The sequence below is a fragment of the Neophocaena asiaeorientalis genome, unplaced genomic scaffold (assembly GCF_003031525.2).
Source record: "Neophocaena asiaeorientalis asiaeorientalis breed wild unplaced genomic scaffold, Neophocaena_asiaeorientalis_V1.1 scaffold184, whole genome shotgun sequence".
In the NCBI taxonomy this organism is placed as follows: domain Eukaryota; kingdom Metazoa; phylum Chordata; class Mammalia; order Artiodactyla; family Phocoenidae; genus Neophocaena; species Neophocaena asiaeorientalis.
The window spans coordinates 7,431,368-7,448,873 of NW_020185325.1; the positions used below are offsets into that span (position 1 = coordinate 7,431,368).

General features: G+C 34.7%; 1 protein-coding gene across 3 annotated transcripts in view; it reads left to right on the forward strand.

Annotated features, from left to right (window-relative positions):
- The window catches only part of POLR3G (RNA polymerase III subunit G), a 43,926-nt gene extending 26,661 nt beyond the window's left edge, over positions 1–17,265 (forward strand). For 2 of the 3 annotated variants that reach the window (XM_024734352.1, XM_024734354.1), the window contains 4 exons: positions 961–1,011; positions 6,832–6,914; positions 10,821–10,967; positions 14,925–17,265. In XM_024734352.1, coding sequence (XP_024590120.1) covers positions 961–1,011; positions 6,832–6,914; positions 10,821–10,967; positions 14,925–15,011 — 368 coding nt within the window. In that variant the 3' untranslated portion in view covers positions 15,012–17,265. The remainder of the gene's footprint in view (positions 1–960; positions 1,012–6,831; positions 6,915–10,820; positions 10,968–14,924) is intronic. The other variant, XM_024734355.1, reaches the window with a different exon arrangement.
- Positions 17,266–17,506: the final 241 nt, after the last annotated feature.

Sequence of the window (17,506 nt, forward strand, 5' to 3'; positions counted from 1 at the left end):
CAACAGTGAGAGGCCTGCGTACCACAAAAAAAAAAAAAAAAGAAATACATATCAACTACAGGGCTTCCCTGGTGGCACAGTGTTAAGAATCCGCCTGCCAATGCAGGGGACACGGGTTTGAGCCCTGGTGTGGGAGAAGCCCACATGCCGCGGAGCAACTAAGCCCGTGCGCCGCAACTACTGAGCCTGTGCTCTAGAGCCCACGAGCTACAACTACTGAGCCCACAAGCCTAGAGCCCATGCTCCGAAACAAGAGAAGCCACCACAATGAGAAACCTACACACCGCAACGAAGAGTAGCCCCCACTCACCACAACTAGAGAGAGCCGGCGTGCAGTAATGAAGACCCAATGCAGCCAAAAATAAATAAGTTAAATAAATAAATTAAAAAAAAAATACATATCAACTACAGAAAACTTATAAAATACAGAATAGTTAAATAAATAACAGTTAAGAAAAACAGCTGTAATCCTAACACTCGCAAGGAATTACTGTAATATTTTGTCCCCAACCTAGAGCTTTCTCTGCACAAATATATATAAAAATATTTATATGGTAGGTTTATTTTTTAAATGGAATTCTGTATGTATTGTTTTAGAAGCTTTTTTGATTTACCAGTATATCATGAATAACTTTTCATGCCCATAAATATTTTTCTGTATTTTTTGTTATGAAAATTTCTGTATTTGAAATTAATTATATAAATACTGTATAGCTGTTAAAAGAATGTTGTAGAAATTTTATAACACTGTTTCAAAGCTATTTTAATAAACTTTTTTTCTTCATAGGAGAAAATATATCATTGTTATAATTTGATCCCAGCTAAATATGTATAGTCAGATATTAAGAAACTTTATTTCCTTTGCATGAGCAACTATCATGTTCTTTAAATAGTTATAGCTAGTGCCAGTAATTCCTAGAGGAAACTGCCATTTTTATATTTCTCCTTTTGTACACACAGATTGGAGAAGACTCCCTAGAGAGTTGATGCCAAGAAAAAAATGCAAAAAAGGTACATTAACTAATATAATAATAATAATCCAGGTGGGAAAAGGTTATTGCTTAACTTCCATTTAATATGGAACTGTCAATCTAATGTTACACTCAATGTTCTGAATGCTTTTTCTTAAAATATTTTTGACATTATGATTATTTTGTTGGAGCCTTTTGCTGTTCATTTTTTGTTTTGTTTTTATTTGTTTAATTGTTTTTCCTTTAATTATGGAATTTTGATGTGCTAGGAAAGACTTTTCAAGTATGTAGATATTCTCATTTGCATATTTGAAAGTTTTAAAAAGATTATACTGGCTATATTTTAAGTTTTTAACTAAAACATTTGGAACTGGTAACGTTTGGGAACTGTCGAATAGAACTTTATGGTGTACATAAAATATCACAGTGAAAGCTTCTGTTGTGTTGTTCTTTCATAATTCCACCGAATACAAAGTTGTTGAACATCTACTATTGCCAGACACTGTGCTAAGAGGGATAAAACAGTGAGCAAAGTAGAAGTAATCCTCGCCCTCACAGAGCTCACAGTCAGTTGGAGTAAAGACATTAAACGTTAACACACTGTCTTCACTGGGAGGCCAGGGAAGGGTTCTTTGAGGAGGTACAATTGAACTCCAGATTGAAGGACGAGTACTAGCTTGCTAAGATGAGGTTGTGGGAGAGACATTGGAGAAATTGGGTTTTTTAATGTGTTTTTATTGTTGAGTTTTAGGAGTTCTTTGTATATTTTGGATGATAGTCTGTAGGAAAAACATTCTTGCTGGGTGTTTGTCCTTTCCTGTCACACCACTACCACATTCACAGCAATTCTGACACCAGATGTATGGAGTTTTTTCCTGCACATCAAACCATTCTCTGTAACACCAGCTGTGTCTCCTACAATTTAATTCCGTTCTGACACTAACTGGAGTTAGCACAGATCCCACAGATTAAGGGCTCCGTCCCAGGAGACTACTCCCCACTACAGATGTCAATCACAAGTATAGTGTGTCTTCAGGTTACCCACGACTTTTGTCTGAGTTGGCTACAAATCAGAGGTTCCCATGCCCTCCACCCCCAACCTTGGATTTGATTTGCTAGAACAGCTCACAGAACTTAGGGAAACATTTACTTACGTTTACCAGTTTACTATATGATAAAGATTATGATAAAGGATACAGATGAACAGTCAGGTGAAAAGATACATAAGATAAAGTCTGGAAGGTCGCCAGTGCAGGAACTTCTGTCTCTGTGGAATTGGGATGCGCCACCTTCTAGTACATGGATATGTTCACCAAGCCAGAAACTCTTGGAACCACATCCTTTGGGGATTTTTATGGAGGCTTCATCACATGGGCATGATCAATCATTAACTCAATCTCCAGCCCCTCTCCTCTTTTCCAAGGGATGGGAGATGAGGCTGAAAGTTCCAGGCTTCTAATCATGGCTTGATGTTTATGATAACCCACCCCATCCTGAAGCTGCCCAGCAGCCCACCAAGTGTCACCTCCTTAGAACAAAAGACACTCCTATCACCCAGTAAATTCCAAGGTATTTAGACACATATTAGAACAACAACAAAAAAACACACTATTGTCACTTAGGAAGTTATAAGGGTTTTAGGAGTTCTGTGCCAGAAACCAGGGGCTGAGACCAATATATATTATTTTCTATTTCACACAGTCCTTTTTCAAATACGTCTTTTGAAAACATTTTCTCCCAGTCTGTAGCTTGTCTTCTTATTCCTTGACAGTGTCTTTCATACAGCAGTTTTTAATTTTAATGTAGTCCAGCTTATCAGTTCCTTTTTTCATGGATCCTGCCTTTGGTTTTGCCTCTCAGAAGTCATCACCAAGCTCAAGGTCATCTAAATTTTCTCCTATGTTATCTTTTAGGAGTTTTATAGTTTTGTGTTTTACATTTAAGTCTGTGATCCATTTTGAGTTAATTTTTGTGAAGGGTGTAAAGTCTGTGTAAATTCATTTTTTTGCATGTGGAAGTCCAGTTGCCTTTTTCTGTATTTATGTGGGTCTCTTTCTGGGCTGTCTATTTGGTTTCGTTGGCCTATGTATTTATTCTTTCACCTATACCACTGTCTTGATTACAATAGCTTTATAGTATGTTTTAAAGTCAGGTAGTGCCAGTCCTCTAACTTTGTTATTTTTCTTCAGTGTTGTGTTGGCTATTCTGGGTCTTTTGCCTCTCCATACATACAGTAGAGTCAGTTTGTCGATTTCTGCAAAATAATTTACTAGGATTTTGATTGAGATTGCGTTGAATTTATAGATGAAGTTGGGAAGAAATGATACCTTGAAGATATTAGCTCTTCCTATCCATGAATATGGAATATCTCTCCATTTATTTAGTTCTCTGATTTCATTAATCAGAGTTTTGTAGTTTTCCTCATATAGATCATTTTGTTAGATTTTTACCTAAGTATTTCATTTTGGTGGGTACTAATGTAAATAGTACTATGTTTTTAATTTCAAATTCTACTTGTCAATTGTTCATATATAAGAAATCTATTGATTTTGTGTATTAACCTGTATCTTATAACCCTGCTATAATTGCTTATTAGTTCCAGGAGTTTTTTAGCCAGTTCATTCAGATTTTCTACATGTCGTCTGTGAACAAAGGAAGTTTTATTTTTTCCTTCCCAATCTACATACCTTTTGTATCCTTTTCTTATCTTATTGTATTAGCTAGGACTTCCAGTGAAATGTTGAAAAGCAGTGATGAGAGGGAACTTTCTTGCCTTGTTCCTGATCTTAGTGGCAGAGTGTCAGGTTTTTATTATTAATGATATCAAGTTTTTCACCACTAAGTATGATGTAACTATAGGGTGTTTTTGTAGATATTCTGTATCAAGTTGAAGAATTTCCCCTCTGTTCCTAACTTACTAAGAGTTTTTATCATGAATGGCTGTTTGATTTTGTCATATGCTTTTTCTGCATCTATTGATATGATCATGTGATTTTTCTTCTTTAGCTTGTTAATGTGATGGATTACATTAATTGATTTTGGACCAGCCTTATATCCCTGGGGTAAATCCCCCTTGACTGTGGTGTATAATTCCTTCTATACATTGTTGGATTGGAGTTGAGAATATTTTGTTGAGGAGTTTTGTATCTTTATTCATGAGAGATAGTGATCTTTAGTTTGCTTTCTCATAATATGCGTCTGATTTTGGTATTAGGGTAATTCTGACCTCATAGAATGAGTTAGGAAGTACTCCCTCGACTTCTGTCTTTTGAAAGAGATCCCCCTCCCCTTTTTAACAGCTTTATTGAGATATAGTTGACATATAATAAAACGCACATATTTGAAACATACAATTTGGTGAATTTTGACATATATATTTTAAATGGAAGTATTTTTGTTTTATTTCAAAGCTACAACATATAAGAATATTTAGCTTGATTGAGAACAGAATTATTATATACTGAGATCTGATAGTTTACCTGCTGTCCTTTATACCCTTGGCTTTTCTTAGACAAATATATTATTTTCATAATAAAATAACATTTGCTTGAATAATACTGGTCATGTCCTAGTGGATCACAAATTTTTAGCAGACTTTAAAGAGCTGAAAAGAATATATCTGATTTGGAGGAATTAATGTTCAAATACATCCCACCGGCTGCTCATCCCTAGAATCACATATATACATTGATGATTTGTAAAAGCTTCCAGTGCATCAGGATTTTCATTTGTTGAAAACGAAAACAACAAAACTTTCTTTTTCCATTCTTCTTAATATTTTTATTTCATATTGTATAATTTTTGTGTTATGTTCCTGGTAAGCTTATACTCTCTCTTTTGTTAAAATGGCCTCCCCTGATTTACATGAAAGTAGCCAATACCAAAAGAGCCAAAGACTGAAAAAGTTTGTTTCTTGAAGAACCAGCTATTGGCAGGTGTTGAAAGAAACAAAAAAATTCAAATATATACATGTATTTGGCCAAAGATGAAAAAAATTCATGTAAATGTTTTGGGGTTGAAACAGTCTTCTAACAACTTTTCATAATTTGACACTTCTTTCTCAATTATAAATAATACATAGCCAAAATTGCTGAGTAGACTTGAATATGCAACTGACTTTCTTGGCTAAGAGATTAATAATTTTTATAAGTTTATTTACCTGACCATGTTCTATAATATCCATTTAACAGATTTATGTGTATGAAATTTAAATAATTTGATAAAAACTCCTTAGAGAAAAAGACTTCTTGATGTAAGTTACATTCTTAGCTAGTGTTTTCTGGCATCAATATTATATATTGAGAGCTTGTTCATATATGATATTTTATGTGCTACAATTCAGATTAAACAGTCTTTGCTCTCAAGGGGAACAGAGATAGTTACCCATCATTAAATCTAACTATTTTTTTATAACTTTTGTTTGAGCAAAACCTCACTAATATGTATGTTTGGGAGGTCTGAACTCAGTGACTCCCCAAGGGGCAATTTGGTATCACATAATAACTTGTAAATTCCATCAGTTATGGGTCATGCACCACAATCTAAAAATTTCTTCTTCTATAGGTTAAATGTTAATCTTTAACAAAATTACATCTTTCTGAGCCATATTTTCCTCTGTTACCAAGTAATTTCTAGGTATTTAGTTTGATTTTGGGAAAGAATGGTAATACTTTTTGATCACCATGGGACAATTTTGTAACATATCATAGTGTTTTGGTAACTGACTAGCAGGATCTGTATGTGAAACAATTCTTTATACCCTGCAGTTTCACATTAGCCTCAAAATGCAATATTTTTGATACAGCTTAAAAAATTTTGTATCCCAAAGCTATTAAAACATTTTATTTATATTGCTTTGAGTTTTCAGATTCATATGACGGGTGTGTTCCATTTAACTATTTTTTTTTTTTTTTTTTTTTTTTTTTTTGGTACACAGGCTCCGGACGTGCAGACTCAGCGGCCACGGCTCATGGGCCCAGCCGCTCAGCGGCATGTGGGATCCTCCCGGACCGGGGCACAAACCCGCGTCCCCTGCATCGGCAGGCGGACTCTCAACCACTGCGCCACCAGGGAAGCCCCCATTTAACTATTTTAATCTTCATTACAAAGATAATGCTATGCTGCCCTGAATATAACCTCTTTCTCATCGCTTTAACCACTGGCAAATACATATTTATTCTACACTTGTATGTTTTTTAATTGAAGTATAGTTGACTTACATATTATATTAATTTCAGATGTACAACATAGTGATGTGATAACTTTTATACATCATGAAATGATCACCACTATGAGTCTAGATCACCATATAAAGTTATTACAATATTATTGACCTATTCCCTGCACTGTACTGATGTATAATATCATCACTGTACTGATGATTATACTGATGTATAATCATCCTCGTGATTATATATTTTATAACTGGAAGTTTGTTTTTTATTTTCCCAAACCTGGTAGGATTGCCCTATTTAAAATTTCCTGATCAGTGAACAGGAAGCCAGTGCAGATGATACATTTGTGGGAGCCTTTCACTGCCCCTCTAGTGCTTCTACCTGAGGGAACATTGTCGCAGTTTTGGCCCTGAGGACATTAAATGCCAATTCAAATTTTCAGTAGAGATATCTGGTTGCAGTCTTAGAAAATATCCTATTAAGTGATTATCGTTTACTCCTCACCATGGAAAATTGGTGATGTGTGCTGATTTATTTTGTTCATTCTTTAGGAAAATTAATTCATCCTGCAAATTATGTGTGCCTGGTATGGCATACCAGCATGCTAGATGGCATATTAAAAGGCGAAGACATTTAATATACAATTGCTGTTATAGAAAAATGTGTTAACAGTGGTTTTACTTCAGCAGGCCCCAAATCCAAAAAGGCAAAAGATACAGGCAAAGGCACTTCACTCACTAATACTGCAGATGTATTGAAGAAAATTGAGGTAAGGTTTTCTTCTTATTATAAGAACAAACTGAAAAAATGTCATACCTCTTTTTGTCTTCTTCCACCTTTCCACCTTCTCTCTCTTTTAAATAACGTGTACACTTGGCAGAGCCAAGCCCAGCATACAGGGTAACTAGCAAGGTTTGAACATTGTTGGCTGGGAGATATGGGGGCTCCATTCTGTCCTCTCTACGACTCACCTGTCAGCTTGCCTCACCTTTTGTCACCTGACTCCTTTCCCACTCTATTCCTCTTTTCCCCTTGCATTTGGATTATGCATGGGAAAGAAACATGAATGTATATCTTCAAAAACCTCTCATTTTTTTCTCTTATTGGTATTATGTGTATTTTTAATGCTTTTCTTCTGCTTTATGTTTAAGTGTAGAAGATTCTATTGAGGGAAAATCCTATCTTATGGCACTTATTTTTATATCTTTATTTTTTAATATTTCAAAAGAAAGATGTAAAATTAAAAAGATTAATAAACTAAAAATATGCCCTCCCATCCCTGTCCCTAGCCATCCATTCAGTTCCTCTATTGTAGACAGCCAGTGTTAACAGTTTATATATCCTTCCAGAAACATTTTATGCATAGAAAATACAGATTTTTTTTCTTTTTAATGACAAAAAAGCAGCATATTGCACTGTTTTGCCTCTTCACCTTATCACTTAAAATATCTTGGCAATGTTTCCATGTCAGTCTGTGAAAGAGTTCCCTCATTCTTTTCTTTTTCTTCTTTTTTTTTTTGGCTACACTATAAGAATGAACCATAATTTATTTAATCAGTAATCTATTGATGGACATTATGTTTCATCTAGTGTTTCACCATTATAAACAATGCTGCAGTGAATCCATGTTAAGTATGTGATTTCACATGTTTAGGATAGATTTCTAGAAGTAGACTTGTTAGGTCAGCTGTTATGTGTACTGTATAATATGGAAAACATGGATAAATATTGGCAGATCATTCTCCAATGAGGTTATACCAGTTTATTCCCTTTATTCGCACTATCAATGCGTGAATTACCTTGCATTGATGGTGATGGTGATGGTAATGATGATGATGATGATAATGATAGCAGCTAGTGCTTTTTGAGAACTTTTTAAATCGCAGGCTCTTTGATGAGCTATTTACATCCATTATATGCTTAAGGCTTCATAACAACAAAGAGAGATGGGTATTATTATTCCTTACTTACCGATGAGGACGTCAAGGCTTTAAAACTTTTACTTGCCTGGCCAAGTTGGCATAGCTACCTGGTAACAGAAACTCATCTTTTTAAATTTTACTTTTGACCAGTACTTGAACTGAAGATAACATGTCTGAAAATCAAGCCAGGAGGATTGTTGAAGGAATAGCAATAACTGTCAGGTTTTACTGTGGTGGAATGATGGATGAGGTTGCAGAACTAGCCATCTTGTATTGATTGAACACAGATTCTGACTGTTCTTAAAACTTCCTGGAAAGAAGTTGCTAAGATGACATGTGCTATAAGGAAGATAGATCTGGACCTCTGGATGTGGTTTCTCATCAGAACAAGTTGTATTTCCTTATTCCTTACATTTAAACACCTTTCTTTCATTACACACTTTGTTAAAACTGGAATTTTAAATCTAGAAATCCCAATGAGTTAGCAGCTTTATTTAATAGAGCAAAGTTAGCTTCCAGATGACTCCACTATTGTTCATTTCTTCAGCAAAAGTAATTGCAAGTTTTCTTTAATAAAACTTCTGTGATGGAGAGGGAATGACATCCAGTCAAATCTCATGGTTATTGTATGAATAATCAGATAGCAGTAAACTAATATTTGAGCTTATTTCTGTATGACATACAGGTGGCTCTGTGAGTGATCTATAGTATGTAAGCTAGAAGAACTGTTAACTGTTCATAATTCAACTGTTTTCAAAGTGTTTTCACATTGTGTTATTCACATTGTTCTTTAAATAAATCCATAAAGTAGTAGGGGTAAATAGTTATATCTCACAGAAGAGAAAATGGAGACTACCAAGTAGATGAATTAAAACTAATACCTTAACACAAAAGGAATAAAGTGATGAGACAGTGTGTATGAGATCTTTTTTCTAAATTTCATAAATCTGATATTTGTTAACTGATTTAGGTATTTTGTTGGTTTGATTTAGGTCTATGTAGTAGAAATAAAGTTGAAGTTTTTTATTTAAAGATAATTGAGGTGGCAGTAGTGGAAATCAAGACCTCCTATTCCCTACATAGCACTGAATGAATTCTATATTTGAAAATATTTTTACATAACTGGTTTAAATAATTCTATTGTTAATTATTAAATAATAGCTAATAGCATGATTTTTCAGATATAGCATATACCTTGCACAGAGTTAAATAAGAATAGCACTACAGTTCCCTTTTAACTATACAATCTTGTGGGTTGTAGGCCTTTCTACTAGGGTTTGATTAAAATAGAAAAGAAAAAAATTTCATAACTTAATTCACATTAATATGTCATCATTATATGTATGTGTTTTTATAAACACTTAAAAATCTGTAAATACTATTTTGTTTACATGTAGTTTTCCAAAGGGATTGCCAATTGGTAAAAATTGCATACATTATATTGTAGTAATAACTCATATAAGGTAACATGGGTCAGTATGAAGATAAATCATCTTACGTCCATTACCTTGGTCTTATTTGTTCTACCTAAGTGGGGTAAGGTGACAGGAAGGGTAGAGTTTGAATTTTGATTAAAAATTGAGACTATCTGATGTAGTCTTTCATTGCCTTTGGTTTTCTTAAATTCAAATTTGAATGTAATTAAAGGGATTAAAAAATATTTAAGAACCAAATGGAATAGTTAAGTTGTAATCACACCAAATACAAAATATGTTTTCTCTCTGTATGTAATCTACAGAGCAAATATCTTATAATAGGGTAGAGTATTTACAGATTTATGAATTTGTGTTCTGATTACTGATTAAGAATAATAGTGTTTTAGTTAAAGTGATCTTATGCATTAATTATGAGTATTAATATATGAAATTATTGCTGTCCCCCACCTCCTAGAAAACTGGTGAAATTCTGTCACTTGTGAAAATTAAGAATAGAAAAATTTAGCAAATGGATAGTAACAGTAATAAAAACAGGTCACTTTTTATCAAATGGAAAAAACTATTGGTAGTCATAATAGAAATATAAAGATGTAATCTTAAAGTTAAATCTCTGTCTTATGAGAAGGTGGCAGTGGTTTTAACAAGGTGGATAAGTGGAGCCATCAGGTAATCAAAGTTTCTCTAACTCTGCATCTCTTCTTTGCCTCCATTCTTAGAGTTGCTAATAATTGCTAATATTTACTGAGATTTGAGTTTTAATCTCTTTTCTTAATGTACCTGCCAGATACATTAAGAAACAAAAATCCTTGGAAATGGGAAGTAAATAATGAGGGAGAATAGAGATAAGAACTTGGATAATCTGCAAATAGGATGGCTTGATATTATTTTAAACAGTTTCACTTAGAAACTAAAACATAGTTTGAAATGTTACCATTACATTCTCTTTTCTCCTTTCATGTTTGAAGGAAAACAAAATAACATTCTGAAAGTGCTTCTCCATAAACAGAATCAACTCAATATTTTAGAAGGAGGTAGGATAGGAATCATAAAAATAAAGCATTGGGCAGCAGAGCTGATATCACAGCATGACTCAAGACCCAGTTATGAAGTAGCAAACTCAGAGAAAATACCAGTGTAATGACAGGCCATTTAGTCCCATCTTTCTTGAGTTAACTCACGGTGTCCTAGGTGGTGGCCTGGAGGCGTCAGTAAGGGAGGGTTAGAATTAGGGTGATAGGTAGCTGTTCTTTTGAGGTTGAGCAGGTAAGTCAGAATCTAGTGGTTTCCATTTAAATTAATGAAGCTCATTTATACCAGGAATTGGAAAAGAGAGGTGATGGTGAAAAATCAGATGAGGAAAATGAAGAGAAAGAAGGAAGCAAAGAGAAAAGTAAAGAAGGTGATGAGGAGGAGGATGACAATGCTGCAGAACAAGAGGAATATGACGAAGAAGAGCAAGAAGAGGTAATGGTCTATTCTGGGAGAGTAACAAAGTTAACTAAGCTTAAGGATGAGCTAATATGGTATATAATTAAAGTAAACCAACAAACAAAAACCAAGTTGATGGGAACCAGGGGTATATTATTATCACTGGCATCAAATTCTTGGTACCAGGAGAATTATTATAGCATTGAAATTATAGTGATACCAAATGGAATGTAGGAGGTAAAAGTAACTTGATAGGCAAATTTGAAAGTGGAAGTCCACAAGTTAAGGAAATTGATCAGATTAGTTTAAGATCTGTATACATACAATTTTAAGTCAGCAATAAGGTAATTAATGGTTTAGTCACATAGGTTTGAGGGGGGACTCTGCAATACCATCAGGTTTTAAATCCCAAAGTGCATGTGGACACTATCAGAGAACATTCATAATCCAACCTCAAGTATCTCAGTCAGAACTCAGTGTTTTAGATTTGGGATTTCCAACTTTCGGAAACATGGTGCATTTCAAAATAAGCTGGAGTCAGTCAAGCAGGGTAAGTTTGTTGGTCACGGCCTCTTTGGGACTTTGTAAACGTCTCATGCATTAACCCTAGGGTGAGAGTTTCTTCTGCATTGCAAGTGACCATTCTCTTCACTCCATTTCAGCTTCTCACACCACACTCTGAATCTTTCTTTTCACCTGAATTGCTCCACCTAAGAAATCTTTATTATATGCTACAAGTACTTTACATTAAATTTTGGATTCTTATAAAATTTATATTGGTGTGCTGTGAGGGGGTACAGCATTTTTATCTGTTTCCAAGTGGTTAGCCAGTTGCCTACCTCATGTACTAAATAATTTTCTTTCTGCATGGATTTGAAATTCTCTTTTATCAGCTATTAGATTCCTTCACCTACTTAGATGTATTTCTGGACTCTGTTCCATTGATCTATTTCTGAACTATCACTAAGATGTTCCAATTAATAGAAGCTTCTGATTATTTGTTAATATTTTTAGAGCATGTTACCCTTCTTTTTCAGATTTTTCCTGAATATTCTTTGGCTTTTGAAATGCTCTGTTTATAAAGTCTACTTGAGTTAAGCTGTGTTGAAATTTAGATCTGTCCTAACAAGAACAGCAAACATTAGGATTCTAGTAATTTCAGAATTCTGTATTGGGTCTTAACAGAGTCCAAAACACCACCAGTGGGTTTATCTAACTATATTTCATTTAAAAAAAAACAACCAACTTTCTACTTTAATAGAGAAAGGATATATATTCTGAGTGTGAGGCTGGGTGAGTCTGGGTATAAGCAAGCTCAAAGCCTTTCCAGATTTAAAGTTACTCTTTGCTCTTTCTAGCAATTAACTAATTAATGAAAAATTAATGCTAATTAACTCACCTGATGTATATTGAGGATTTAAAGAGCATTTTGTTTTGAAGAGTAAAGTGGAGCAAATTATCTATGTAACACCTACATATAAAATTGAGAAAATACAGACTTTTTTCTTTCTGCAGTCTTTTGAGTGTTACAGTTAAAGAAAAAAGCAGGGGCCCAAATGAAGCCAAGAACCATTTAAGCCATCAATTTCAACAAGTTCTCACTTTGTACCAATCTTTGTATCAAGATTACTAATCTCACAAAATTACCTAATGCGCATCATTGAACATACTTGGAGGTGCTCATGTCTAAACACAAGTGGCATATGCTCAATTTGAAATACAGTATCTCCTCCTTACTCATTTCCACTTGTATGTACAAATTGGCTAGCTTATATTTTCACACAAGTGTCCTTGCCAAGATCTCACTTACAAGATGGACTCACTTGAACTCTCAACCATGCCACTCGTCCCTGGTACATGGCCTCCGGATTCAGCCAGGTTTCCAGACTGTTGGATTTCTTGGCACCAGAGAAACCAGGCCAACTTCCTAGGGTCTTAGCTGGATACGGAAAATTAAAGTGTTTAGGGAGGACAATGTAATGAAATACATATCTGAATAATACAAGTTATCTTTCTTATATTATTTATATAAGTCTATATATAAAATCCCACCATGCAGATACTAAAAATGGTGATATCCAGGAGACTTTCTTTTGAGAATAGTCCCTATTTCTTACTCTATCATAATTTCTGCTGTAGATAGTAGAGATGTGGAGATTAATTTGGGGGGGGTGAAGTAGAAGAGAATAGCTTTATTGCTTTGCTAGTCAAAGGAGGCCACAGCGGGCTAATGCCCTCAAAACTGTGTATCCTGGAACTTAATTTTTTTATGGCAAATTTCAATCATTTACAAAAACTAGTGACTAGTAATATAAACACCTACAGACTCGTCACCTAGCTTTAACAAATATCAATTCATAGCCAGCCTTTCGGCCACTCTTTCATCCACCCAGTCTGCTCCTTTCCTCCCCACTTCAAGCCTGCAGCTGCCTTAGATTACTTTAAAGCAAATCCCAGGCATTATATCATTTCATCCATAAATATTTCAGTATGTACTCAAAAATAAGGGCTCGGGCTTCCCTGGTGGCACAGTGGTTGAGAGTCCGCCTGCCGATGCAGGGGACACGGGTTCATGCCCCGGTCCAGGAAGATCCCACATGCCGCGGAGCGGCTGGGCCCGTGAGCCATGGCCGCTGAGCCTGCGCGTCCGGAGCCTGTGCTCCGCAACGGGAGAGGCCACAACAGTGAGAGGCCCGCGTACCACAAAGATAAAAAAATAAAAAATAAGGGCTCTTTAACAACATCACAATATCATTATCATACCTAACACAATAAAATGTAACTCTTTAATATCATCAACTATTAAATCAGTGTTCAAATAGTTTTGATTGGAAAAGAATTTTTTGCTTATTCCAGTTGGAATCCAGCTGCAGTCCATACACTGCAGTTGGTTAATAACGCTCTTAAATTTTCTTTTAATCTATATCCAAAATAGATTTTTAAATTTTTGATAGAAAGCAGAAATATCTTGAGTCATTTACACAGATAGTAGTCTTACTCAGCCATAAGAATTAGAATGTTCCCAGGGGCTTAATCCCTCTTAATTTGAAAGGAACTGAGGGGCTTCCCTGGTGGCACAGTGGTTGAGAATCCGCCTGCCAAGGCAGGGGACACGGGTTCGAGCCCTGGTCCGGGAAGATCCCACATGCTGCGGAGCAACTAAGCCTGTGTGGCCACAACTACTGAGCCTGCTCTCTAGAGCCCGTGAGCCACAACTGCTGAGCCCGCATGCTACAACTACTGAAGCCTACGCACCTAGAGCCCGTGCTTCTCAACAAGAGAAGCCACTGCAATGAGAAGCCCGCGTACCGCAACGAAGAGTAGCCCCCATTCACCGCAACTAGAGAAAGCCCGTGCGCAGCAACGAAGACCCAACACAGCCAAAAATAAATAAATAAAACAAATAAAAATTAAAAAAAAAATAAACTGAGGGGCCCTAGGTGTAATATAATATGGCATCTTCTGCATTTGATTTAGTATCTTGAGGTCTTTTCGTTTGTTTGTTTTTTGGTAGGAAGCAAAAATCACTCTGCTTATGCTCAGCTATGCATTGTAACTGGAAACCTCAGTTCTGGTGTAGTCGAATGAATGTTAGTATAAATTGGCCTCGTTTCTTGAGTGTTTGTACATTTGTTTGGAGTAAGTGTTTAGTGGTTTAACTAACTAAACCATGTATCATCCCACTAAGGTAAAATGAATGAGATGTATAATCCTATTAAGGTGTAATGGGCATCCGTTTATGTTCTCTCAGCTAGTTGGTGCCTGAGAATAGTAGGAGATGGTGGTCTTGAGGAAGAAAGCACAGTTAGATATGTGAAAGTTAATGTGTGTTTCAAGCATTGAAATAACAGAGACTTCTTTTAAGCCTGGCATATTTTCTAATTACCTAACTTTGATATTTATAAACATATTAAAGGGACAGCCTACATTATGTTCTTTAATGTTACTACTCATACTTTTAATGTTTACTGAGGAATATATCATTTCACTTAGGAAAATGACTACATTAATTCCTACTTTGAAGATGGAGATGATTTTGGTGCAGACAGTGATGACAACATGGATGAAGCAACCTATTAGCTATGAAATTTCTCAAAAAATATTTTTATGATACAGCTTCTGAACATTTGAACAGACTTGTTTTCTATTTTATTTCTGATAAGGAATGAGTATTTTATTTTTGTTCCTGTTTTGTTGGAAAGATACTTGTTACCAAAATATTCAGAACCACTTTGAGTTTACATACTAGTTACCTTACCAATTAGTCTCTGACATTCCTTCTCAACACCTCTGTCATCTCTCTAATGTATTCAAGTGGATTTTTTTTTTTTTGGTATTATTTGGATTAGAATGTACCTAAAGAGTTTTTGCATCTTTTAATCTATGTATTCATACTTAAACAATTTTTTCATGTTTAACTGCTGACCTTTTCTAAAACTACTAGTCATCATAACGGATTTCTATCATCTGAAAGTTGGTTTAATACTGCACATAGAGCACTTTAAATACAAAGAAACTTGAAAATAATTTTATTTTTTACTTTTACATGGTATGTTCTGTGCTACTATATTATGACTACATAAACCTACCTGAGCTCTTACAAGTGCACATTTTATGAGATTAAAAATTTCGTGATTGGAAACACATGCACAGGGAAAAATGCCAATCTGAGCTAAGTAAATTTCACAGCTTACATCTTAACCAATACAAAGGCCTGGGATGCATATTAAAAATACTTGAATTGGAGGCTAACTTCATACCATACAATATATGAATCAATCATCCCACTGTAACAAGTTTGATATCTCTGAGTCATTGGCTTATGAAAAATTAGACTGAGATTTAATTTTGTACTTTATAAAAATGTAGACTAAATTCTAGTCATATAAATCTCATTGCAGTATGCATGTATGTGTAATCTGTGAGGTGTAGTGGCCTCTGTTACGTTTCACAGGACTGAGCTCTCCAACTGATTTATATAACAATGCAGAATGAAACTCAGGTCACTTTGAAATTTAGATTAATCTTTTTTGATTCATTTAAAAACTAGCTCCCCTGCCTTTTTGTATTGGGGTGGGGGAGAGAATATCTATAAACTTCAGCCTCCAATGATTCACATATGCCAAAGATTTTCAAGGAAATTCATATTATATATTTTAAAAATGATTTATGAACATTACCCACCAAAAGAAATAAATTTTTCCCTCTTGGGAAGATACCACCCATTACCCTCTAACCTGAGAATCAAGAGCCCTAGATTCTATTTCTACCTTTACTATTGAACTCAACCTTGAAATTGAGCTTAAGTTTTCTGTGCCTTAGTTTCTTCACTTGTGAACAATTTTCTATAAAAATTGTTTAAACTCTAACCAAAGTTTACCATATGTATTCATTCTCTCACCTTGTAGAAATGATCATTCTTAATTTAAATTTAGTTCTCACCCTTTAAAAAATTGTAGATGGTAAAGTGATTGAAAACAGTTTTGAGAAACAAACATGTTTTCCTCATAAAATATATTATAATCTGATTTTCCCATCTTATTTATGGTGGGAAAAATTGGAGAAAATGTGTATTGTCTTGTGCCATTTTGTAACATGGCTTTCTCAGGAAAAAGACCACTTTCAATTGTAATATTTCTCAGATAATTCAGTATGTGTGTAAGGGCCATTATTAGTTCAGTATTGTGCTGATCCTATGTGATGTCTTATTTAAAGGAGCTTATCAATAATTTTAAAGATTCTAAATGGAAAACATGAATAAAACACTCTAAAGTATTAGCAATCTACCGTACTTCTTAGAGTAGAATCCTCAGTTTTCAGTTGTAATGGGCAAGTAGTCATTTAGGATTGATAATTAACAGAAGTTTCTTAATCTCTCACCTCCTTAGTACTATAGCCAAATACCATTTAATTTATAGAAAGCTTATCTTTATGGTTCTGTTTACTTGCTTTATTATACATATGCAGATAACACTTAAATTGGGCAAATACACCAAAGATACAGGAATCTTTCCCTGGCTTTCAATTTGTTGCCACCATTTTAGTCCTGCAGATGGTAAAGCATCTCCTATGGGCAAGGATTTCCTGGGAAGGCCCCAGCCATCTCCGTTAAGTGCATCGTCTTCCTCCTTTGGAAGATCTTATGTTTAAAGTAGACTAATTGTGAGAACAGGCAGAAAGTATTTGCAGGTTGCTTTACCAGCATGAATCTTGTTTTTCTGGCTTAAAATCTCAAAGAATGCTAAATTATTCTATAAGAAGGCAAGCTTTAATACAGAGATTAACCTCCTACTTGTTGGTGAAGTATCTTTAAAATTTCTATATAAGATGCAAAACTGTTTTGTTGCTCTAATGCTTATTTTTCTGTATTGTTTACACATTAAATTCTTACAATAGTGTCCTTTTGTCTTATATTGTTTTCTTTGACCCTGCTGAAATATATTTGATAGAGAAAACTAATTTGTTAATACTTATTTTACCTAGTAAAATAACTGTGTATTTATTGAGCAGGGATGCCAGTATCAAATGTTCTTGAACCAACCACCATCAACAACAAAACTCTAGGTGATTAAATT